A 26687-nucleotide genomic window follows, 5' to 3' on the forward strand; every position below is an offset into this window, starting at 1 on the left:
ACTTCAGAAGAGATCTGCATCATAAAAATTAGACACAAGATGCTCTTAACACATTCAGAAATTCAGTAACTTCTGTTTTAAATGGTGCTTTTGGAAGAGAAACAATACTGACAGATTAAAGCCTGCCTTTAACCATGAGACTCCCGGGAACAAAACCAAAAGTACTGCCAGGAAGCCACAGGTGTTTACCACACGGACGGAGAAGAACGGTATCGAAGGGCACGGTGACAGTTCTTTTCTGCCTCCGTTAATGGGTTATATAAGAGTAATGGTTAATAGAAGCATAAACATTATAGTTACATAATGTTGTGTTCATTTTCCTTTCAGCTTTATGAAAAAACCTTTTTGTCCTTGCACTTTTAGGGGCGTGGAAGGTCTGCCAGCCACTCTGCCTTTCTTGTCACCACCGGAGCTCTCAGCCTGTTTACAAATGGATGTGTCCAAGACTGCCATCTGGTGGGAATGATAGAAATGGACAATTTTGGGAGTGTGTGTAAAGCGATTGTTTAAAATCACTTGTCTAATAAGAAAGTATGGATTTTAAACATAGTGGGGTAAACAATTCGTTCATAACAGTACTAAGAAATATAAAACAAGAAATTAACTTAAGAAATGTGTAGAACATATGGAGAAAACTACAAAATGTTAGTCGGGCCATAGCAAACACTCCCACAAATAGAAAGATGTAGCATTTTATGGAATGGAATTCGTCTATGTTGAAGGCATCAATGACCCCCATATTATCTACACTTAAAACTCAACATACAGGATTTTTATTTGGCAGGAAAACCTTGGCCAAATTAATCAAAAGTTCACCTGGAATAACATATATTCAATTTTTGTTAGACTAGACTGGCAAGGGAAAATTTCCTTAACAGAAAATAAAATGTACAAAGCAATGATATAGGATGCTCATAAAAATACAAACTGTTTTATAAAAAGGGCATTTTCAAATAAATAAAACTGGCTTATGTATTAGCTGGTGTGAAGGGATAATGAAATATACCACATTAGATTTTTGTTACCCTGTAGCAATGCCCAAAATGAGTTCCTTATCATAAATATAATTTTAAAAGGCCGAAGTCATAAAACATATGTAAATATTTACTTACTCAGAATGTGAAAAGATTGTCTAGGAATACAAATGAAGTTTGGAACTGTTAAAAGAAAATGACAGAATTCTAAATCTTCTGAATGTAAAAAAGACACTTACCAACAGAACATCTAAAATCTTTAGTTTCCTGTATGTAAATTTTTCCAATAAAAAATAAAAAATAAAACCCACTATATTTGACTTAAAACAGTATATGGAGAATAAAAGGGAGTATTTTTGACTAGAGAGAGCTATCCAGTACTTTTCAGATCAGAGCATCTTAGCCCTCTCTAGTGCCTCTCCAGCCATTAAGAAAAAAAAAAGCCTTCATTTTGCCTGTAGGAACAGCTGACATAGAAACAAAAACTTCACATGCAATAAAAAGCACAGAAAGAGAGTACATTATTTAAGATGTGGGGGCGTGGGGAAACCAATGCTACTGAGACTGTAGTTTTTCAGGAATTAGATCATTTCAGGGTTATTAGACAGCTCTGCTCTTCCATTCCTCAATATGCTTTTTTTTTTTTTTTAAATTGAAAGGCAAGTGGTCAATTGGGAAGAATACTTCATGACATGTGTAATAGAATGATGGTAATAAGGGTTAAGTTCCTAAATATATAAAGAGCTCTCACAAATCAAGAAAAATGACAAATTTTTACAGAAAATAACGTGGATGTTTTAAGACATGTAATTAGCCAACATGAGAAAAATGTTCAATTTCACTAATCAAATAATTGAAAATTAAACCAAGAAAACATAAACCACAGTATTTTACTGCTAAATTGGCAATCTGCAACACTGGCACAAAGGCAGAAAACATGGGCATTTTTGTATACTGTTGGGGTTATAAAATGGTACTGTCTTCCATGGAAGGCAACTTAGGATCACTAAATTCATTTAGTTTCTGTATTTTATTTTTTAATTCCACTTTATTAAAAATTCAAAGACACAGAAAGTTACAGAAAAGGATGTAAGATACTCTTACCTGTTACCCAGATTTAACATGTTAACATTTTGTTACCTTTTTCAGGGGGCAAGGGAAAAATAAAAATCTCACTTTCCAATGTTTTTCAAGTATTGTCCTAAACTAGTATGTATCATTTCCAAGCATAATTTATAATTATGTATCTGTAAATTATATTCTACCAACTCTTAAGATTCCATGCTCTTTTGTATAACTATGAAAAAATGCTTCCAACAAATCTATGAAACAATGTTTTAATTAACAGGATTATTTTACACTTAATTGTTAGTACGTTTTTCAGACATCTTGTTTCTGGATTTTGCTTATACAGTAACTTGGCTTCTATGTTAAATCACATGTAATCACTTTGAAGACCTGCTAAACACATGTAAATGGAACACAACTCCGACAGGGTACAAAAACCAGTTGGGATGGAAACACGAATAGAAGAGCTGGGGCCACACTGGCGCAACTGTGCCGTGACACCTGCCTCCGCAGGGGCCGTGGCTGAGACGCCGCTGACCTAAGATGCGTTTCAAAGATGTTAAAATGGGGTGTGGGGTGAGGAGAAAAATGCCATTTGGAATAAATCTTGGAGATTTAAGCTTGTACATAAACGACATCCTTTTGGAACTTGATGTTTTACTCAGCATTATGTTTTCAAAGTATGAAATGTTGGCTCACTGCCTAAGGAAGCAAAGCCAGTGGCAACCGGCTGCAGCTGGAGCACAGGATCTCTTCTTAGCCCGGCCTTCCCTCCATCTCACTAGGAGCCCCAGAAAAAGCTTGTTTTATGCTAAACGGCACTAGTAGGTTGTGATATCCCTCCCTGGTAACATCTGCCTTAAATCAGGAAAATAGCCTGGAGACCGTCACTCCCAAGGTCATGGGATTAACATACTATGGTGAGGGGAAGAAGGTACGGCATCAGGGACATGTAAGGGGCGCCAAAAAGTTCAGTAGCCAAGAGAAGTATTTTACTGCAACATTTAAAAGAATCAAAACTACTGCAAAAACCATGATATATAGAATTTTAAATGAAGACCAAATCATCACATTTTCCTTTTGCCACAGGTTCCGCCATAGTGTGGCACCCACTGCTATGGGTCCAAGGAAAGAGAGAAGAGTAAACGATAAGCTACGTTATAGTTTAAAATGTACATGTGCAACAGAAACACACAGTAATTTTCATAGGTAGGGTGCACAACTTTTAATATCAGATCCCCAAATGTAGACAAACTATGAAGAATTAGAGAACGTGGATTAACTCTGTTTTTTACAAGGAACATTAGTGTAAGATGAAAACAATGCTTGCCTGCCAGGCATCAGCATTCATGAGGCTACCGTAATTAAAGCGGTGTGATAGCTGCACAGGGTTAGACAAAAAGACAACAGGACTGAACTTCGGAAGCAGAAATGGATCGCACCTACATGGGAGACCGGCATTTGGCAGGGCTGGCGTGACTGGCACAAGTAGCAGCGGCACGGGAAAAAAATCGGCTTCCTCATCTAATACCATACACACAGTCCAGCACAAATAATGCCCTTTTTAATTAGAAAAGTCTTTTATTACAAAATCATAAGCATGTAATTCTGTAACATAACAGTGTCACACTCAGGCACACTGTAATATGCAACTGATAATTGATACAGTAAAGCTCATTTTAAATACTTATATTTAACATTTTAGGTGCAATGTCCAAATTAAAACTATAAATTATTACACCCATATTATTACCCTACCAACCACACTCAAGCAGGCATTACTTCTTCTAGACCCTATGTAACAGTACACTCAAGGTGGACCAAAAACCGGAATGTGCATGCTTGGGAGGCAGGAATCCTTTAAAATTCCTTTAAAAAATGCAAACTTAATATGGTGTTTTCTTAAACAAAACAGACATTGGCACAAACCATAATGGAAGGCTGATAAATAATAAAAGACTTCATATGTAAGTTTTTTCAAAGACTAGGTTTTGCAACACATACAACAAAGGATTAGCATCCAGGCTAAATAAAAAACTACAAAGTGAGAAAGGGACAAAAGAAAAGAAAAATGGGCAGAGGATATGAATATTCAATTCAGAGATGAGGAAACCCAAATGGCCAACAAAAAAGGCAAAAATGTTGTTACATATAATCAGAAATACAAATTAAATGATGTTTCCCATTCATCTGACTGGCAAATTTCAAGTCTGATAATATCAAATGTTCCTGAGAATGGCAGAGGACAAAGAAAGGAAGCTTGGCACATTTCTAGTGGAAGTGTAACGTAGTAAACCTTTAGTATCGTGTTTAACATATTCACTTGCAGATATGCATACCCTGTAACCAAGTAATATTATTTCTAGGCAAATACTAGAGAAACGCTAGCAGATATGCTCAAAGGACACATACCAGGATGCCTACCAGACCAGTTTAATAGCAAAAAAAAAAAAAAAAAAAAAAAAAAGCTGCAATAATCTACATACCCTTCCTTGGGGAAATGGATACACTGTGGTATGGTCACACAGGTGAATACAGTATGTTTATTTAACCATTAGTTTGGTTTACAGAACAGGGGGATGTAGAGTAATAATGTGAGCAAATTCAAATCTGAGGTTGGGAATAACACCCTTTCCTCCCCATAATACACTCCCCCCATCAAAATAACAATCACCCAAACACGGTGGGTGGAGGCACGAGGGGAAGGAATGATGAGGTAACCTCTTATGGTAGGTGATACCTGACTCTTGGTCTACGCCCACATCCCCTTCCTACCTTCTGAATGTAAAATACCACAATAGGTGGGTAGATCAGGAAATGAAAACCTGTAAATATCCTTCACAGCCCAGCCTAACAATGCACACTGAGTTTCCTTTCTTGTAGAAGTTAACTATCTAGTTTCATCTGCCTAGTCATATTTATACTCTCTGAACCTAGTGGCTTTTAACCTTTACAAAGTCAAAGAACCTTTATTCAAATGAAATCTTAACTGGAATCCCAACATGTTAGCACAAAAAAGCAGAACTGCTCTGGAGGTGGAGAATTGGTACCCTAGTATAGGACCAGATCATTATCACTGAAGTTTTCATAAGACTCTTAGTTAATTTTTGAGTATACATAATTTTAAAATTAGACTTCATAAAAAGCTTTGTAGCTCCCTACACAACTGGTAACTCCAGAATTAATAAAATAGTTTCTTTCAATTTGGGAGTATACTTCAATAGCATCAAAGTGTAATATGGTAATAATTACATCTTACCTGGGGTCAATTTTAATAGCAAATATTAAAATATTTAAAATAAGATTTATACTGTATCAACTTACTTGTAAGTTACTTATTCATAGACAAAACCTCAAAAATAAATCCACGGTCCTCTAAATGTTACTGTGGAATTCTGTCAAGATAAATTACACTTCGTGTCTTCAAGACTTCAGAAATGAAGCACAACTAAAAAACTAGCGTTAACCCAGGAGAGGGAAAGAAGGTATTAGATCCGTATGTTAGAGTACAGATTGTGCCCTTGGATTGTACTCTTTACCTCAAATATATGCCCAAATATTTTCTTACAAGTAGATATGATATGGGAAGAACAGAAGAACACATTTGTGGTACAGACTTAACCACTAAAGAAATCACTGTTGCCAATAATATAGACTTAGCATTATTAATCAAGGAAAAAAAATATTCCAAACCCCTGATTCTACCCCTACATAAGTTATGGTTCTTTTGTGTTCCATTAGAGTTGTAGATATGAAGAGATAGAACTAGTAACCTCTGAACACCAAGATTATGAACCCCTACGTCTGACTTATAAGGGCAGAGCTGCCAGTTTCATTTGAGCAGGGAATGACACACAGTTGTGTTAGTGTTTGCCAAGCAGAATAAAACTGAAACAGAAAGTGACAGAAGACACTAGAGGCAAAAAAGCCAGCAAGACATGAGATCAGTGGTGATGCTGCCTGAAAAGTATCTTATTTTGTATTAGTAGCTATAGTACTACTTCTACATCATAACACATAAGTCACCAAAACAATGGGCAAAAATAAACACTGGCTTAGCATTTTCATTAAGGTTTAAAGGATTCCCAAAGTTGAGTATAAGTCTCAGAACTGCTTTGAAATGAAATAACTTAAGTTTTAGCCTTAAGGATTACTATATTAGCATTTGACTGTCCATTGTGCATTTTAACTTGGGGGGAAAAAATCCACAATGTTATTTCTTCACTAAATATGTTAGGTACCCAAATAGAATGTGTCCTAAAATCTTTATCACTTATTTTCCCTTATTACTTAAGCCAGATTAATTTCAAAGTACAAATGAAGGCAATTAGGAAGAGTAAATGTGAATTTGAGATGTCATTTAAAAAAGCAATGCAAATTCAAGAAAGAATAAGACTTGGTTAGCAAGAGAAATTTAATGGACATCTTCAGGTTAATTTTTTTATTCTAGAGAGAGTGGAAGGGAGAGAGAAACATTGATCAAGTTGCCTCCCCTAAGTATCCGGACCTGGGATCAAACCCACAACCTAGGTATGAGCCCTGACCTGGAATTCTGGACAGAGAATGCTCCAACCAACTGAGCCATACCAGCCAGGGCTCTTCAGGTTTTTCTTAATGACTGAAACTGAGTAAAAACTCAGTGTAACTCAGAAACAAATATTGACACTCTGGTTCAACTGTGTTCTTCCAGAGGTTTTAGCATATACATAATTGTTTTCCTGGATGACTAATTTCTTGTTAGGAAACAAAAACTTGGTTAATAATATCAGAATGTTTATCTATGTAGGGTCTCTTTCCACCAAGTTATTTCAGGTAGCTTAGTTTGGAAATTAGTGACACTCTTAATTTCTGCCTCAAATGTTGGGCTAGTATTAGAAAAACATTTCTCCCACCTGACACTATTTGTTAGAAAAAGCCATTTTGAAGCCCAGCTAGGGAGAAAAGGGCGGGGGGGGGGGCGGGGGGGAGGATGAGTCAGGGGCTACAGCACCATTATTTTCATATAGAAAAATCAATTCATTATTTTGGATCCATGACAGTACAACTCTCTTAAGAATTCCTACATGTGGCATTAAGAAATTGACTCTTGGCCCCGACTGGTGTGGCTCAGTTGGTTGGGCGTCGACCCACAAAGTAAAGGGTCACTGGTTGGATTCTTGGTCAGAGCATGTGCGAGACACAACTGATCTATGTTTTTCTTCCTCTTTCTCCTTCCCTTCCCCTCTCTCTAAAACTAAAAAAAATCTTTAACCAAAAAAAAAAAAAAAATGACTCTCGGGAATAAACTGTACTCAGATTAGTAAACTAAATGTGAAGAAACTTGGAAGCATTTGCAAAGATTCTTTTCAAAATGAGATGTTATTTTAAAAATAAGCCTCAAAATAAGCGACTTGATATCTCAGTATATGCTACATTAATAAAGAAGCCAAACTAACTGGGCTTTTTAAGATGGGTATGTACAACCTTCATGTTAGTTTTAAACTTTGCTATGGTTTCCTATGAAGACTAAGTCTCTACTCTGCTGGCTGGAGAGAGCCAGAGAGCACCGTGAAGATACCAAAACCCGACCAAGTCCCTCACATCTGAAAATAAAACTGACATGGTAAAAGAAGAGTTGCAGTGATGTCTAGCTATCTAACACATTTAAAAACAAAAAAGTAGTAAGTAAATATTATAATTACCAAGCCTCATAATTGGACAAAATATAACACCAACACGGTAACTCTCCCTCACCTTGTTCAACATTCAGAAAACTGAAAAGCCTAACAACAAAAAACCTTGAGCCACTTCATTATGTAAAAAGGCCTGTCTTTATCTGGCCAACCTGATGTGCTATCTCAGCTGCAGTAGAGTGATTTTATTTAAAAACATGGATTAAAAACTTTTATCAAAACTTTTAATAACAATTCTATAGTAACTGAAGATATCTAAGATTAAAATGATCTGACTACATGCCATTCAAAAATCAAACTCTTAAGTTTAACCTTAAATCATGAGTTTTTCAAGTTGAAACCCTTCAGAGGAATATTCTGGAAGAAAAGGTGCAATGCTAAGGATTCTACCTTCTTTATCTTGCTTTGTAATTTCAGCCTAACAATGTTACAACTTCCCACCACCACCTGCCAAGTAAATTTTGTCATATTTATGTATCTTAACATTCACTTACTGTTATATTGTGATGTTTGGAATAAATGAACACACTGTCACCGAAAGAAAAAGAGCAGCAATTCTGAAAGTTGGGTTCCAGGGGAACTTTTAAGAAGGTATATGAAATCAAAACTACTTTCTTAATACTACTATTTATTCTTTTTCAAAGTACTGACATTTGCACTGATTATGCAAAAGAAATGGTGGGTAAAACTGCAGACACTTGAGCACAACTAAAAATAGCACCAAACAAATGAACCATTATTTTACCTTCATTCCTGCACTCACAAAGGGGGAAATAGCCAGTTTCAGTTAACAACAATGAAGCACTAAACATTAATTTTATTACAACTCTATCCTTGAGTTTGCATCATTTTAACAGCCTATATAAAGAAACAGGGAGTACTGGTGCTACAGCATGCTGAAGTACAATTGCTATTTCATGCTATTATTCAAGTGTGCTGAACTAGCCACTCTTCACGGAGCACAGTTTTTACTTGAAAGAATGAGACAGACAGACTATGGTTATTCAGCAGACATTTTCTCAAAAATGAATGAAGCAAGCACGTCACTTAAGGAAAACTGACAATATTTGTTGCCAATGATAAAATTTCACCTTTCAAATGAAAAATAGAATTAAAAAAAAAATCTGTATCCATCATGAGCTTGGCAGCTTCCCAAAACGTAACATTTTTCCTAAGGTATCAGTTTATAGTAACCAAAAACTTTCAAATATTCCACAGTAACATGTTGCTTTTCTAAAGAACTGCATAATTCAATGAACTAGTTATTTTCCAAATGACCGATGCATGTTTTTAAATTATGCAAAAGTAGAATTCAAACTGCAGGACAGATCAAATGAATTTTAATGTAACAGAGAACAAAGTTGAATAATAGTTCAGATTTCACATCGCAACTAACCTTCAAGAAACTACCAGTTCTGAAGTTCTGATAATGTATCAAACAGGAATATTCATGATTAACCTGAAGCTATTGCAATACTCTCCCAAATACGTATGTGTGCGAGGCCAGACTTCCTGGTATACTTCAAAGGGTCACGCTGCAAGAGATTGAATGCTGAAGCAGAAACGAGGATCTAGCCAATGTTCAAAACAAAAGCCAGTGCTCTTCAGTTTTGGAAAATAATTTTGTTTTTATAAAACAATGCTATTTATGTTAAGACGTAATGGTTTTCTTTTCTAATAGGGTAAATATCATTAAATGTAACCCACAAAAGCTGAAGTTCTTTGGGATTTTCAGACTTCTAGAATATAAACAGTTGTTAAGACTAAAATATTTGAGAAGGGGGAGACTAGGAAATTCATATTAGTAAATAAGTTTTCCTTTTGCTAATTCATATTCATTTTGTTATTTGTATTTCAAGGGCCACTAAACTACCAGAAAAAGATTTTTTTAAAGTGGTATAAAAAATGTTTTGGGAGTGGAGAAGCATTTAATTAGTACTGTCCTACAAGTTTGGTTCATTCTTCCCTGGAATTATAATTCACCTACACAGTTCTTCATGAAACATTTCACAATATTTTAACTATATAAAATGTTTAAAATAACATTCAAAACCGGGCTTTCATTTTCAAAATCATACCAAATAGTAATATATCACACTGTTTTTATCAATTCTTTATTTAGGTAACAAGTTGGTTATGTTCACTGCATTGTATGAAACATCACAATATCATACTGGAAAGGTACTATCAGTACAGGATTGGATCAGAGTGGACAGTTGAACAATAAACCATTCTGCATTCTTCATTCCCTATCTTTTAACAGCCCCCCAAACCCAGTAAAGGGACAAATAGCTTTTAACGTCATCATGTAAAGCACTTTAACTTACAAGGCTAAAATCTAAAGAATAAATAAAATATACTGTGGCAATAATTCCTTTTAGACCAAAAATCAGGTGCACAATAAATCAAATGATCAAGGAAGCCGTCTGTATTCAAATGTGTGACTCTCCAGAAATAGCTTCAGGAAAATGTTACAGAAAAATACCATGAATTCCATTTCACATAGGACCAGATGATGACTCATTTTAACTATACACAAGGGCAATTACATCCTGCTGAAACACAATTTAAACATACAGGAAAATGTTTACAAAGCATCCACAACATGTAAACCATGTACAAATGGATACATTCATTGCTTCTCCTACCCCAATAGCTTTTAGATAAATATTTTACTCTTCATGTTCAGCATTAATTGGATACATGCAAAACTCAAAAAGAATTCAAGAATTCAAGGTTATTGTAAAAATAGAATTAAACTAATAATCTTCAAGTACCTTATGTGACAGCCACTCTGTACCGTGCCCAATGTTATAAAATGAAAGGGGTTACTGAACCCATGAAAATATCTCTGTAATATTTCCTTAGATCTAAAATAGATAATTTTAAATGTATTTATAGTCATATTTCAATGTGATATTCTGAGCTTTTAAAATAATGTAAACAATTAAAAATTATACCAAATTACACAAAACTTGTTGTATCTTAAAAGCTGAAAAATTAAAACTATAGAAAACCACATGTAAAACCAAAATCACAATTTACATTATAAAGGCAAATCTCATCATTTAAAAAATTTGCAGCAGTGAGATTTCAAAGCAAATTATAAATAGCCATAAATTAATCCATTTGGTTTCAAAGATTTTCTAGTGAGAGTTGAAGGATGAAGTAGATACATGCATAAAATTTGTAAGGGTTTATAATATTATTGCCAAATACACTTATTTTGAAGCAGGCAACATTACAATTTGGACATGGAGACCCCAGTTTGGTAATACAGGTAAAATTGGAAAAAAAATTAAATAACAATTAATAATAAATATATACCCTATAGTTAAATTGCTCAAATGAAATTTCAAGCCACAGAGCTGCAAAAGGCTTTCAACTTGGTGAATTGAAAAAAAGAACATCTCATACAATTCTTTACTTTTACATGCTTATATGTTGTGTGTCTTGTTTAAAAAAAGACATAACGTATCTTCAGAGTACAGCTAACTATATTCCCATGCACCTCAGGCACAATTGTTATTTGTGATAAAATAACTGTTGGTTTCTAGGGCCAAAAGTTCAATACAGATGTAACCAGTATGCCTGAGGTTGGCAAAAATACTGTAGTACAGGCAATGCTACAAGTGGCAATTATCAGAAAACACAATATGAACAAATGATGGGAAATGCTAATGATTTTCTGCTCATATCACAAAACGTTGGGAATCCACAAGAATATTTTTCCCTTGTATTGAAGAAAATTGTGATTAAAAGTTTTTGCCCCAATTTTCAGAATCAAAAGCATTTTAGAAGTTTATAAGGCTACCATGGGTCTTCTAGATCTCCAGCACCCTACAGGAAGAAAAAAGGAAGAATATTATTATTATTTACCTACACCACTTCCAGGTTGGATTGAATTTCAAAGGAAACAAAATTAGGTGAACAAATTACCTTCATTTCTTTGTTTGAAAAGGTAGTTTACAGAGAGGCGTGTGTATTGTACATTGTGTGTATACACATGGATCTAATATAGATAGGTAACAGGTTGGGGTTGTTTTTTTCCTCCCCATTCCACCAAATGCCTTCCTTTTAAACCACTTAAAAGTATTCCAGCATTGGAAAAAATAGATCAAAACATCAGCTACCTTAGAAGATTCCAAAGTTTCAACCTAGGGTACCTTAAGCAACTTTAGACATATGATAAATATAAACATGAAGAAGAAAAGTTAATGCTCTACAGTCGCTAAATAATTTTTTAAAAAGTTTCCCATGTGACTAATAGTTACTGGTATTTAAAAAATCAATTTTAATAAAAACAAAACTCATGTATTAACCACTATTTAAAATACCCCATAAGTCTTGCATTTAATAATACTGATAAAACACTTATAGCAAAGTTGACAGTCTTGTGATCTTTAAGATGCTCATCATGGCAATGTTCTGACACGTCTATGTGTGTCCACTCTGCCCACAGATTAATATTTTGTACCAAAAAGTAGATAAGAAAAAGACTAGATTTTCTTTAAGACTTCTCAAATGTTTTCTCTTTTAATGATAAAAAGCCAAGCCAAAAGTTTTCTAAATTTTATATAAATACAAATGAATTTCTAATTTTTCCAATATAACAAAACTGTTTAAAAAAATTTTTTTTTTAAATAAGTACAACATGCATAGATTATTCCATATCATGTGCTTTATTTGGACTTAAACACTTATAATTTCATTCTGAACACTTAGTTGACATACATTTTGATGTATGTAGTTAGGCTATACAGAAATACAAACCAATGCTATACGAATAATACACAGGCTTTTCAAAAATTACTTTTCATAAAGAATACACAGAAAGGAAAAGTAACCACATATCCAATAGCTTAGAACTTCTAAAAATAAAACTACAGAAATGTAAAATACAAACAAGTCAAAGAACACACAAATAATCATCCTTGAAAAAAATATTACAGATCAGCATCTGCCATTCTTTAGTGAACTAAAGTCACTAAAGAAAACACAAATTTATTACAAAGCTAACTATGAGTATACTAAAATGTAAAATATGTGAAACAGTATAATTCTACATTAACAAGTCTTTCCACAACATATTGTAATCTTGCTAATCAGTAATCTTTAATCCTATCTCGTATGAATTTAACCACTGACTTTTAATAACTGGCAACCTCATTTCTGGCATACAATATGAAATTACATATAATTTTATTAAATTCAAAGTACTATAAATAGTCAATTTTAAACTATCTAATAAAGGTGTATGCAAAGGCCTTATTAAAAACAAGGCTATATGAATATAATAAAACTAGTTTACCAAGATTCAAATAACAAAACGGTTATATAAACGCATACATTATACTTTCTAAGTAAAAACCATCAAATCAAAGATCACAAAATTATTACCACAAAGTCAAATCATATTTTTTCACCACCCATTTTTGTCCCTGCATCTTCATTACAGCTGTCTAAATCAGCAAGATCACTTTTTGATTCAGTATGGCTTTCCTGCATTGTCACTGGGTTTCCAGCATCACTGTTCGAAGAAGTAGCTGTAGCAGCTGGTTCTTCAGCAGGGCTTTCTTCTCCCTCTACTTTAGCTAGCCTGTAACTAGTCAGCATCTCCTCCAGAAGTTGTCGGTAGTTTCCCCTATGATTAATTCTCATTTGCCTGAGAGCTTCCACCAATTTTCCCTGTGATCCACTTTCCTCTGCTTCATCGGAGGCCTTTTTTTAAGATTCAAGACCCCAGTGTCAGTAGACAAACTAGGATATCACATGTATTTCATAACACATCACAGCAAAACACTCATTTTTCTACCATGAGTAATATAGTCTAAGCATGAGAACATTTCATTAAATAGTATCAAGTCTTGTGTCAAATAATAAAAATTTCCAACTGAAATTATTTTGTTACTTTTAGCAAATTACCATTAACTAGTTTATGTCTTATTTCATTTTGTAATTTGAAGTTTAAGCTGAAGTTTACTGTACTAGAATTCAACAGCAACACAAGCATTTCCTAAATAAAACTGACTTACTTAGAAATACAGTAATTGGCTAGAATGACTTAGGATAAAAGAAAATTAGTATGTAAAGCAATAGGACAGGACAGACAAGCAGGCCATTAGAACATTAGTTTCTCCATTATTTCTGATAAATGACAGGTAGGAGACACAAAATGTTAAACTATATAAACTCCAACTGGATTTCTGGGAAATTATTAAAGTGTTCATGGATAAAAAATTTTATTTACATATCTGACTTTAAAGAGTTTAATAAAACATCTGTAAAAAGACAAATTATTTTAAACATAAGAGCAAACTCCTCATCCTTTTCTATTTCATTAAATTTTGGGAAATCTACAGGTTACTACAACAGTAGCTATTTAATCTTGTTAGCAGAACAAGCTCTAACATCCAAGCTAATCATAGTTAAGCTGAAAGAGTAAAAGACAGTCTTAAATCATGTGCCTCCTGATGTGAGAATTAGGGAATCAGAGCCATATCCTGTGTTTTTGCAAAAAATGTTTACTGTTCATCTAATAAAGCCAATTCCTAGTTTACAGGACACAGAGGATAGAAGATCAAGTTAAAGGACACCACAAGGAAATAGTTGTATGATCCTGAATGGAGGATACGCTATAAAGAGCTGGCTCAGAATCTTCATAGTGTCAGGAGGGGAAAACACAGGGGCTTGATTAAAAACTTGCTTCAGATGCCTGAACGATAACTTAACAGCCAGATTAGACAATGGCACAAAATAACAAGTATAATCACCATTCTAGGGATAACTGAGAACATATGGACTTGATATTAAATGACATTATTAAATTTATTATTACTTTCCTTAATTCCAACATTATGCTTTTGTAGAAAAATGTCCTCATTCTTAAGAGGTGCATGCCAAAATATTTAGAGGTAAAATACCATGATCCCTGCAATTTGCTGTCAAAGGATCAGTCAAAAAAAAAAAAGGGAAAAATGTAGTGTATACCTGCACTCTATGCAAATATGGCAAAATATTAAGAACTGTTGAATCTAGGGATATGGTGTTCATTATCCTCATTTCAATCTTTCTGTAAGAAAACTTCTGAAAGTTTTCATCATAAAATGTTAGGAAAATAAAATATAAAAGTGGTTACTAATATAGATGACCTGACTCAAATTGTTAAACATCTTTGGAAGCTGTTATCTATAATTCTACAACAAAGATAATACTAATGTAACCACACAATAAAGGACAATGTTTATTAGAAAAAGGAGATTGCGTGAACATTTTTTTTTTAAAGGCACCCTTGTGGCAAAAAGCAAGAGGATAACTGTGTACAGCATATGTGTATGTATATGATTGTGTATCTGCTCATTTTAGGATATTCTATATAAACTGCTTGGGTGGAAAACAAATATAGCAATACACAGGGATGGGCAACAGTAGGTTTATAGTTGTTCATATGGAAAAAGACATGCCAGTTTTGATTATTACAATAGCTGTATTAACTCAAAGAATGTCCCAATGGCACAGTGCATATAGGTACAACCTCATAATTGTTCAATTTGCCGGCCTTCATTATTTACACATTCTTGCAGTCTTTGAAAATCAGCAAACAAATCTGAATTTCAGTTAGACCCAGTGTCTCCTGAGGTGGCTGAATTCAAACCCACTTCTGCCCACCCCTGCATAAATAATCATAATGGGTAATGAAGTTGCAGATGCTTTGTTTTCTTTAAATTCTCCAATTTTCTACATCAAGCATATTAACTATCAAAATAACTTTTTTGTAATTAGCAAAATTTGTGTGGAGGGAACATAATAAAATATGCTCTATGTTAAGATTTTTTGTATTTATCTTTCCTTCTGTATTAAATAAACAGGTTTCCTTAAATAACATTTCTCATTTGAATCTTTCCAGGAATGGTTAAGATGGAAGAATGAGATAAGTGGTTGCTAATCATAAACCTTACAAGTCTTTAATCAGGTTTTCCAAAAGGCAATTTATTTTCTACTGAATGGTAAGTCACAAAGAACCTGTAATGAAGGGCATAAAACTTACCCCCTCATTCCCAAAAGGAAACCTCAAATTAAAAACTCCCTTTTTATATGTAAATAAAAACATCTAGGACATTGAAACAAAATCTGCTCCAATCCGGCAGCTGACTTGCATATGGCTAAAGTGATTATCAACCCTGATTTTCACATCAGAATCACCTGTGCAGCTTTTAAAAATTATACAGATGCCAAAGTTACATCCCACGATATCCACATTCAGTGGGCTGGGGTGATTTATAATAAAATCTGAAAAGAAAAAAGAAAACAAAAGCCTGACAGGTGACCCTGATACCCAAGGCTGAGGACCACGGGGCCAGGGGTGCCCTCCCCATGGCCCGCAGGCCGCACGCAGCCCGGGGTGGCTGTGAAAGTGGCCCGACACAAAATTCTAAATTTACTTAAAACATTATGAGATTTTTTTGTGATTACTTGTCACAATGTATTTAATGAGCGGCCCAAGACAACTCTTCCTCCAGTGTGGCACAGAGATGCCAAAAGGTTGGACACCCATAACTCTACTTACTTGAACTTACTGAAAAGGTTGGATCAAAGGTTGTTACATTGTTTGTGTTTCAGTTCGGTGGGTTCAAAAGATAAGCGTCTCTCACTCTCCATCTGACCCCTTTCTTATTACAGTAATCACCTACATTTCTGGGCACTGCTGTATAGGAGCAGCAGTTGGGGAAAAGTAGTTGCTTTTTAAAAAAACACATAAAACCAGACCTGTAAATTAAGTAGGGATGGCTTTATAATGGTTGGCATCATAGAACCACTGAACTGAAAAGAACTTGAGCTATTAAGAACATTTAAAAGTCATTTTATCTTAAAGCAAACTGCACTTCCTTATTGTACTGAATAGATGATGGATGGCTGAAATGCTTTCCCCAGCCATTTCATTTCATTCTTCAAAGTTATGTTACATAACCCTCTCAATGGGAGTTTCATTAATATCAAAAAAGGAACCTATTTTTTAGCTGTACTTTTTGTACCTGAAATCATACATAAATAGTATATCATGTATACACATCTATTATAGCAATTAATTTACCTTGCAACTGTTCACAAGTCTCTCCATTAGACTCTTAAGTTCACTGAATTAAAGATAATTTCGTATTACTTTCTGCATCCTCCCTACTCCCTAGGAAAGGAAAATTGATGTTTGTGCTAAGAACTTTATATACATAATCTCATTTAATCTTCATACATACCCTAAGTAATAGGTACTGCAACCCTAATTTTTGTAAGTGAAGAAACTAAGGCTCAAATTTAAGATACTTGTCAGAGTGACAATACAGTAAGTGACAGAGCTCAGATTTATAGATACCAAAATCTTTGTGTACAAAGATTTGTGTACAGACTGTTGAATACATTAAGTAACAGTTTTTGCATAGTAAGTGCCCCATATAAACTCATTAAATAAATAGTGGTTAAAATTACTGTAGAACTAGACCACCAATCATTTCTTATTGAAGTCTATAATGTATTTTATAGATACAGAAAGATTAACGGAATTACAGGACAAAAAAAATTAAAGGATGGTTAAAATTATTCTGCAAAATAAATGTAAAGCAATTACGGAGATGGGAATTTGTAACATTTTTCTCAGTTTTTGTTTGTAAGGTTTAACTGTTATCTAGACTAACACAACTTAAAAATCAAATCTCTCATTATGAAAATACTGTCTTACACCCAGTAAGACATGGGAATCTACATATATCAAGCATAGAGCAAAAAGGGGGGAAAAATCTAAGCCTATTTTAAAAATAAAATTTCACTAGCTAATATTAATTACAGCATTAAAAACAAATACAGTTGCCATAAGGGAAATTCTTCAAATGATTAGCTAAAACAGTGGAGAAAAAGAATACTCGTGTATTTACTATGCTGGTATATGTTATTTGAGTTTTTGGTGAAGTCCTATGCCCTGCTTGTCAGCTAAAAATATTTTTTAGAACTCAAGATTTTCAAATGTGACTTCATGAGACACAATTAACAATGATCAATGAAGAACCTAATAAATTAGATGTTATTTGCAAGGATTATGTAAAATTTAATTAACATGAAACAATTTTAGAGTCACTTAAAATGGTCAAGACCACACAGCTAAGAAGTGGTTATGTCAAATCATATCTTAAAAAAGTCATCAGAGTCGGTGCATTTTCAAGTTCTGTAGATCTCCATGAAAATGCTTTGCCCAGTGAAAAAGTAAACAAGAAACAATTTATAAAAATCTAGTATTCGTAAAGCACTAAGACTGTGATGTAAAAATGCAACAAGCAGCTATCTTGACTATAACTAATCTATCTGAAATAAAATAAAAAAAAATTGTATACAACACTCAATCCAAAAATAGTATGGAGATTCTTTGGGTCTTTTGCCCTATCATTACCCCCCTTCTCAAAAATTCAAATGCCATAAATATTCTTTGGATTTAAATAAAAGTGTATTTAAATGAAAAAATAATGGATTAAAAACATTGGGCTTGACTGCTTACTTTCAACAACTTTAAACAGAGTATCTTAAAGAGTATTATGAGATTCACAAAAGAATGGGAAATGATTTTTCTTGGGCAGTACACTGAGGTGGGGTACAGACGCTTATGTAACCTCAAAGCAGCTTAGAGAGGCAGCATGAAAGGTATAAAGAGAACAATTTTGGGAGTTACTCTGACTTAAGATTCAAATCCGGCTACACTATTTATTTAGCTTTGCAACCTGGGCAAAAGCTACTTCATCCCACTGATTCTTAGTCTTATATAAATATAAAGAGTGCTGAAGAGATTGCCTATAATTTTATATGTGTATTTATATACAGGGATGGGCACATAGGAGGTGGATAAATACAAGTTCTTTCTTATATAGCTACTTGATCAGCGGTATACTAATTCAAAGCATAATTAGTCCTCTTTGAGGGAAGAACTTAACATTTTTGCATAGAAAATGTAAAGCTCTGAAAATACATTTTCATACCAATTAGCAACCTCAAATTATTTTTTTAAACATACGACATAAGGATGGTCTTAGCAAACAAGTACTAGTAATGAATAGAAATATTTCTTTTAAAAAAGATTTTATTTTTTTTAAAAAGAGAGGGGAAGGGAGGGAGAAAGAGAGAGGAAGAGAAACATCGATGTGCGAGAGAAACATCAATTGGTTGCCTCTTGCGCGCCCCCAGCTGGGTACCTGGCCCCACAACCCAGGCATGTGCCCTCACCAGGCATCAAATGGGCAACCTTCAGTTCGCAGGCCGGTGCTCAATCCACTGAGCCACATCAGCCAGGGCTTTATTCTTCTTCTTCTTATTATTAAAGATTTTATTTATTTATTTTCAGAGAGAGGATAAGGGAGGAAGAAAGAAAGGGAGGAAATATTTCCTACTTAACCAGTATTTATTGAGCTCTAACCATTTGCCAGGCACTGCTGCAGGTGCTGGGATTATAGCCATAAATAAATCAGGTGAAGTCCCAGATCTCATAGAATTTATATTCGAGTTATAAAACACAAACTGGTACATGGACATGGAAGGGAGAAAATAATAAAATAAAATAAAACACAAACTAGCACTTTAGAAGAAGAAAAGGAAGGTGAACTCAGAGCTCTGCCTAATATAACAACACCTTACAGCCAAAATATGGTTTTACTCTTTTTAGTCTTATAGGTGGATTGTTCCTTCAGGGTCATAGACTCCTCTGAGGAACTTGTTAAAATTCTAAACAAACTCATAATGGAAAAAATATGTATGCCTTGACCAGTGTGGCTCAGCTGGTTGGAGCACTGTTCTATAACCCAAGGGGTGCAGGTTCAATTTCCAAGCAGGGCACATAATTCCTGGTCTGGGTACATACTGCAGGAGCCAACCAATCCATGTTTCTCTCACATCGGCATTTCTCTCTCTCCCTTCCTCTCTCTCTAAAAGCAATAAAAAATGTCCTTGGGTGAAGATTTAAAAAAAAAAAAAAAAAAAATTTTTTTTTTTTAAATAAGTTTGAACACACACAAATATTCTTGCAAAAACTTTTGGGTGAATCATGAACTCCTTGATTAAGAATTCCTTCTAGACTATTTCCCATAGATTTTGATTTTAAAAGTTAAGAAAATACCAGTATTGCTTGCATTCCAAAAAGTTGAACTAAGAAACAAATTTAGTAAACTTAGTAAGATTACCCTAAAATAGTGGGCTTCCCGAATATATTTTAATGATTTAATTTCTTACTTATATTCAACTCAGCCTTTTGAAATATTAACCAAAAGGTTTTTTTAATAAAGAAAAATGAATGAATCTCTATTTCTAAAGGTATTCCTTATAGGCACTTACATCAGAACAATTCTATCTCTGATATAAAGCAGACATTTTAGAAATCTAAATCACTCTGATTCACTCTGACTAGCATAATTTTTTAAGTTGTTATTTTTAAAAGCTTAATTTTTATAATACTTCCCAATTGTCATCTCCTTTGAATTCCCACCACACTTTAGTTTTTCCTATTCTGCAAGTTAACTACTGGCTCCTGCCACACTGTATTTCCTGGTAACATCTTCCACATGGCACAGATCTAAGTTGAGAGGCATTTGTGGAACACATCTATGCCTAATTCACTGATACAGTCGGTCAAGAGCTAATAATAATTTAATTAAACATCTGTAACTCCTTCATTTGTTCTATTTCTTTTGTATTTTTTAGTGCATTTCTGCTACTCGTGGTTATGGTTCAACATTTTTCTAAGGTCATGATTATTCTGAAAGAATAAAGTAATGTTTCCCAAAACAAGATTCTGGACTGCAAGTTAATTTTTATAGTAAAGAGGGAATTCTCTAACCCATATATCCATCTAATGAATTTATACTTATCATCTGATCTCTGCAATTATTTCACAACTACTTAACATCCAGCATCTCTTTCATCTAAAACTGCACGTTTCTAAGAGATTAAAATACCAGATATTCCTTTGAGTCTATCATTCTTATGCTCCAAACATATCGTTGAGTGGCTCCTTAATATAAAATATAAAGTTCAAAATCCTCTCCAAATCTCTTAAAAAATACTTCTGATTTCCTAAATTCTTATTTTTCACCATAGCAGTTCTCTGTTCCACTCAAAATCATGTCATTTCTTTCAAAGATTGTTTACATTTTGTTCTTGGCTCCTTCATCTCCTTGAACTATCATCCTCCTTTCGTTTCATTTCTGCCACACAAATCATTCTTCACAGTCTATCTGTTCTCTGCGAATCTGATTTTCACAGCAGTCACTGTACAATTCACATGGCAATTAAGTCACATTCTAGGTTGCCATTTCTTTTTATTATTTACTAAATGATGTGAAATATTTTTATTATTTAACTTGTGCATTTATATCTAATCTACACTGCAAGCTGCATTAAGAGTAGGGATAGGACCACGCCTTATGTTTCAGAGTCTTCTCCTTATGTCAAATTCATTACATGGTAGACTTGTTGAAGTTCAGTCTGCTGGTTATTAATAGAAAGCTTTTATCTAGCATACATCTCCTTAATTTATATATTCATACAATAATCGTACTTTGAGCGAGTTTCATATCCTTAGCATTTCCCCTCAGCTTCATGGTTCGGTTGCCTATTTATATTCATTGTCTATAAAGCTATGTATAAGTATTTTCTATTTTTTAAAAAATTTAGTAATCATTGGTATATGTTAAACAGAAATTTAGTGTTATAAAACATTTTAAAAATCCTGTTTGGAGACAACGCCAACTTTTTGAGAGACCAAGAAATTCAGCAAGGTATAATGAAATAGTTTTTTTAAGATTACAAATTGGGGTTGCAGTTCAAATATATGAGAACACAGGAGTGCTTTTATGGCGAATAAATGAATCAATAACCAGCTTTTGAGGACTTGCTTCTTCTGACCATGGTGGTGGGTGGTATGGGGAACCTATAATCTAGCTGAAGAGGTAAGACACTCTTCACTCTACCTCCCAATTACCTCTATTTTACTAAATTGTCTGATTTAGAATTCTCTAAATGTATCACTTGATATATCCTTATTTTAAAATTAATTTTCACAGCTTTGGATATAATTCTTAATATTCTGAGGTAACAGTCACAAAAGACTCAGAAGCACTGCTGCAGACCAAGACACAAATTCTGTCATTACCAATATATAGTGTTCAACCCACTAAGTGCATTAACTGTAAAATTTTCCTTGACAGTACACTTTTATTGTTAAGAAAAAAGAAATCATATGATAGTGCTGTGCAATAATGAACCCTAGAAAATCATGCAATTGAGATGATACATAATTACTACCAGTGGCTGATGTCTCTCTCAAGACTGCCAAGAGGAGCTGGAGACTTGAGGGTGAGTCTATTTGTTTTCAACAAGTCTCATAACTAAGTTTAGCCCCCTTAATTCTTTGAAGAATACATGTTAAAAATTAAGTTATTCATTTTTAGATGTTCAAAAACTTAGAAATACTGTGAGAAAACTCTTATTGGAATTCCTGACTTTGAAATTTAGGGCAATTAAAAAGACACTCTTTTGTCTCCTGGTATTAATCCTAAAATAAAAGCAAAAAACAAACTAACAGAGTAGTTGACTGCTTATCGGTATTTCAAAGGAAGGTAAAGGGACAAAGAGATTTGCACTGTGAGGCTCAAGAGGGCACAAGAAAAAATGATTATCTCAGTTAAACACATAAACCCACAGCACAATAAGATTAGAAAGAGAAATTATCCTCAGACATTTAACTGGGCACACAGGGGCACTGAGAAGTCTGGTTATTAAAATAACAACTCATTCACCCTGGCCAGGTAAGCTTAGCTGGTTAGAGCATTGACACAACACACCAAGGCTGTGGGTTCATTCCCCAGTCAGGGCACATACAAGAATCAGCCAATGGATGTATAAATAAGAACAACAAATCAATGTTTCTCTCTAAAATCAGTAAATAAATTTTTAAAAATAAGTTAAATAACAACTCATTCACTATCACTAACTTCCAGTGATGGTAGAAGCCTGCCAAAGGAAAAATTGAGATATTTAATCTTTTTGTTGACTGAATGATTTAGATAGAGAGGAAAAAAAGGAGAAAGGAGAGAAACATCAATTTGTTGTTCCACTTATTTATATGTTCACCAGCTGATTACTGTATGTGCCCTGAAAAGGGATCAAATCTGCAACTTTGGCGTATGGGGATGATACTGTAACCAACCGAGCTATCTAGCCAGGGCAAGAAATTTAAGATTTTTAAAAGCACATTCTTTGCCTCAAAGTTAAGATTTAGGGAGAAGGAGAAGAGAAGGCAGACATACAGGGAGGAAATAAGTATAGCTCAAACAAAAAGATTATCTGATACCCGTTAAGTGACAATAAACCTACCTACAAACAGAACTTTACCTCTACCTCCATTTCAATACACTTCCTTAAACTTTAACTGACTCCTTAAAATGAAAAGCAGTAATAATTTATTACATATTTCATTACGTGAATATATTCATATCTAGTAATATTTATGTTATAAATTTATTAAAATGCTTATGAAATAAAACAAAACTTACCCCATCACTTTCTCTATGTGGATTCAGCCTACTATAAACAGCTTCAATAACATTGCGCCTAAAAAAAAAAAATGCTTTAGTTTTATTCATTACAATTATTAAATCTCTGAGTATTTAAAATACTTCATTTTGACGTAACTCAAAAATTAACTGCTACACAAACTATTTGCCAAGAACAGTTTCTACATTTCACTCAGAATGTGATCTGCACAACACATTTGCTCTCAATTACCGAGGAAAGATTTAGGACCTTCATCCTCGGAGTCTGATAAATAATTCCTTTTAAAAAATCTCTTTTGGATAAAATTTTAGAATTCTACTCTAGTTTAAGAACCATCAACCCATTTCATCTTTAGATAACTGATGTACTTCTTACCCAAGATTATCGAATTATTAATTATAAACAAACTCAAAATTAGTTCTTTTTGTTCTACTTACTTGCCAGCAAGACCTCCCCCAGGAGGCAAATTTGGGATATTTTCTGCAGACAAGATGCGCATAACATGGGCAAGATCAGGCATTCCTTCCTCACCAGACTTCTCCATAATTTCTGTAGGTTTTAAAAGAAAGTGTCTAAATTAATGCATAACTTAGTATTCAGAGAGAGGTGAAATGAGTTACTATTTGGTAGCACTTATGTTAAAATATAAACAGCAAACTTACCTTGCTATCACATGGAAAAAAGGTAATATAAAAAGTTATTTGCATATATATGCTCATTCCAGCATAATTCATAAAAACAAAACCTTGAACAAATTAAGTGTCCAAAAATAAAAGGAAATGTTTGGCATAGCCAGTTACTAGTGAAATGCTTTATAATCATTTAAAATTATCCCTATGAACATATAGCACAGCTACATGGAAAAACACTTCTGATCTAAAATACATTTTATATTAATACTACAAGTACAGAAAAATAAAAGCAATGGATGGATAAAAATTTGAAGAAAAATTAAAAAATATCTTATAGGTTTTTTGACACCTAGTTATGTAATTTATTTAAAATAAAAAAGGAGAATGAATTCAGAACTTGCTAATGCTTAAAACAAAATTAAACATATACATGTTCCATTTATATTTATAATTTATGGAAAACAGATTTTTCAAAAAAATTATTTGGCCAGTATCAAGACACAAAACTCCTCATAAACCAGACAACTTTCTAGTTAAGACAAAAGAAAAGCAACATCCTAATAAGCAGCTCTGAAGATGAAAAACACAAACTGTTTAACCATGCCTCACAAGACCCTCACTGTGACTTAACTTTCACACTCCCATTTAATTCTGCCCAACTCCTATTATCTCCAAAGGCTCCATTCAAAGAAGCCTTCTCCTACGTCTAGATCTTCATATGTACTTTTCCCTTGGTTTGAACACTTTTTACGCCAAACCAACAACCCTTTTATAGGATTAACTTGTATTCTTCAACTTTGTACGCCACTTTCACACAAGCCTGGAGTGGGTGTGCTGCCACATGTCCCCACTGTACACAGTGTTTATTACAAACTGCGAACTTTATGAACGCAGGACTGTAACTTTCCTACATTGCACCTGTATCTCTATTGGGCAGGTTTCTCAACCTCAGTATTACTGATATTTTAGCCAATTTTTTGTTGGGGAGGCAGGCTATCCTGTGCCATGCAGAACATTAAGCAACACCCCTGACCTCTACTCATTAGATGCCAGTGGCACCCCCTCAGTTATGACACCAAAAATATCTTTAGACATTGATTACCACATGTCCCTTGGGGGACAAAAATCTCCCGAGAACCACTTCAGTCTAGCACTTTACTAATGAACTTCCACACCCTTCCATTAGTGCTACTGCAGTCCAATCCACCACCATAATCTGTCACCTATATTAATGCATGATTCCAATTGCTCTCTTGGCTTTCCCTCTTGTCCCCTCTTTACAATCTCTTCTCCACAGAGAACCTTGGAAAAATTCAAATCAAGTCACTCTTGTGCTCAAAATCTTCCAATAACTTCCCATCCCCACTTGAATAAAGTCCAAAGTCTTCAAGACTTTTGGTCTACAGGACTCTCTTGGGTTAGCCAAAAAGTCCATTTAGTTTTTTCCGTAAAATAAAAGACACATTTTCCATTTTCACCAATAACTTTATTGATTTGGATAGTCTGAGTGTGTTGGCTATCTCCCACATGGTACAAGGTTGATTGTTCACAATTAATGTCTTGATTTGATTGCTACCAACTTCAACTGCTCCAGCTGATTGTGGAGCATTGCCCAGCGAGAAATCTCCAGCACAAAACTTCACAACTTTTGACACATTCCATCAGTCACTGCACCTTCTCTAAACACTGCACAAATCTTTTTTTGTGTTTCAGTTGCGTTTTTACCTTTCTTGAAATAATAAAGTATAATGTGCCGAAAATGTTGCATATTTCCTTCCATCTTCAATATATAAATGGCTACACAAAAATTCACCAACTTTGATAAGTTTTTTTCTTTTAAGATTTTTAAAATTTATTTTTAGAGAGGGGAAAGGAAGGAGAAATTTATTCAAGGAGAAAGATGGAGGGAGAAAATCAATGTGTGACTGCCTCTTGCGCACCCCCTACTGGGGACCTGGCCCCTAATCCAGGCATGTGCCCTCCTAGACAGGGAATCAAACTGGCGACCCTTTGATTCGCAGCCTGCACTCAATCCACTAAGCCATACTAGGGAGGGCTGATAAGTTTTTTTTTAAATGCATGCTGATATGACAGCTGTCACAAAACAATTTAACAAAAATTGTTTTGAATGAAGTTAAAGACAACTAAATGCTAATGGACCCATCTTATGGAAAGCACCAAATGAACCCAATACATAATTTGCTTCTTAGCAACCACTCCAGGGCTTCCACTCCCCCCCCACATTCTAATCCAGTTACGCTAACAAGAACATTCCCTCTTTATTCTCAGCTACTTCCTTTGCCTGGAATGCGCCTTCCCGAGGACAGCCACTCTCTCCCATATACAATTAACTCCCTCAAATGTCTTTCCTCACAGAGACCTTCCTAACCAATATTCCTTATTACTCTCTGCTTACTGCTTTACTTTTCTTCTACTTAAAAAAACAAACAAAACATATTACTGGTCTCTATTAAACTATAAATTTCATCAAGAAATCTGCCCCATCCAGTCAGCAAAAGAATATCGTCTTCCTATGGTAACTACACATCTGAAAACGCTCACTAATTACTATAGCTACTATATTCAAAATAGGACTCATAATAGGCCAGTCAATAAGCCTATCATACCATAATTATTACCATTCAAATGTATTTACTATTTTTTAAAAAAAGTTAAGCCATAAAAGTTTTGGGAGATGTAACCTTAAATTGAGGGAAGAACTTTTTAAGAATGACACACACCAAGGAAAATAGGATTGGTATAAC

The 26687-nt window shown here is 34.2% G+C and overlaps 1 protein-coding gene across 3 annotated transcripts in view; it reads right to left on the bottom strand.

Annotated features, from left to right (window-relative positions):
- Window positions 1-9809: 9809 nt before the first annotated feature.
- Window positions 9810-26687, bottom strand: part of PPM1B (protein phosphatase, Mg2+/Mn2+ dependent 1B) — a 61481-nt gene continuing 44603 nt past the window's right edge. Inside the window, exons 4-6 of one of the 3 annotated variants that reach the window (XM_054567160.1) lie at window positions 23728-23839; window positions 23290-23347; window positions 9810-11554 (exon numbers count right to left, since the gene is read on the bottom strand). In XM_054567160.1, the coding sequence (XP_054423135.1) occupies window positions 11525-11554; window positions 23290-23347; window positions 23728-23839 (200 nt within the window). In that variant the 3' untranslated portion in view covers window positions 9810-11524. Of the gene's footprint in view, window positions 11555-11747; window positions 13436-23289; window positions 23348-23727; window positions 23840-26687 lie in introns of those variants that run through there. The other 2 variants (XM_054567144.1, XM_054567151.1) reach the window with 2 other exon arrangements.

Source organism: Pteronotus mesoamericanus, unplaced genomic scaffold (assembly GCF_021234165.1).
Source record: "Pteronotus mesoamericanus isolate MK-2021 breed Mesoamerican mustached bat unplaced genomic scaffold, CSHL_Meso_final contig_101, whole genome shotgun sequence".
Taxonomy (NCBI): Eukaryota; Metazoa; Chordata; class Mammalia; order Chiroptera; family Mormoopidae; genus Pteronotus; species Pteronotus mesoamericanus.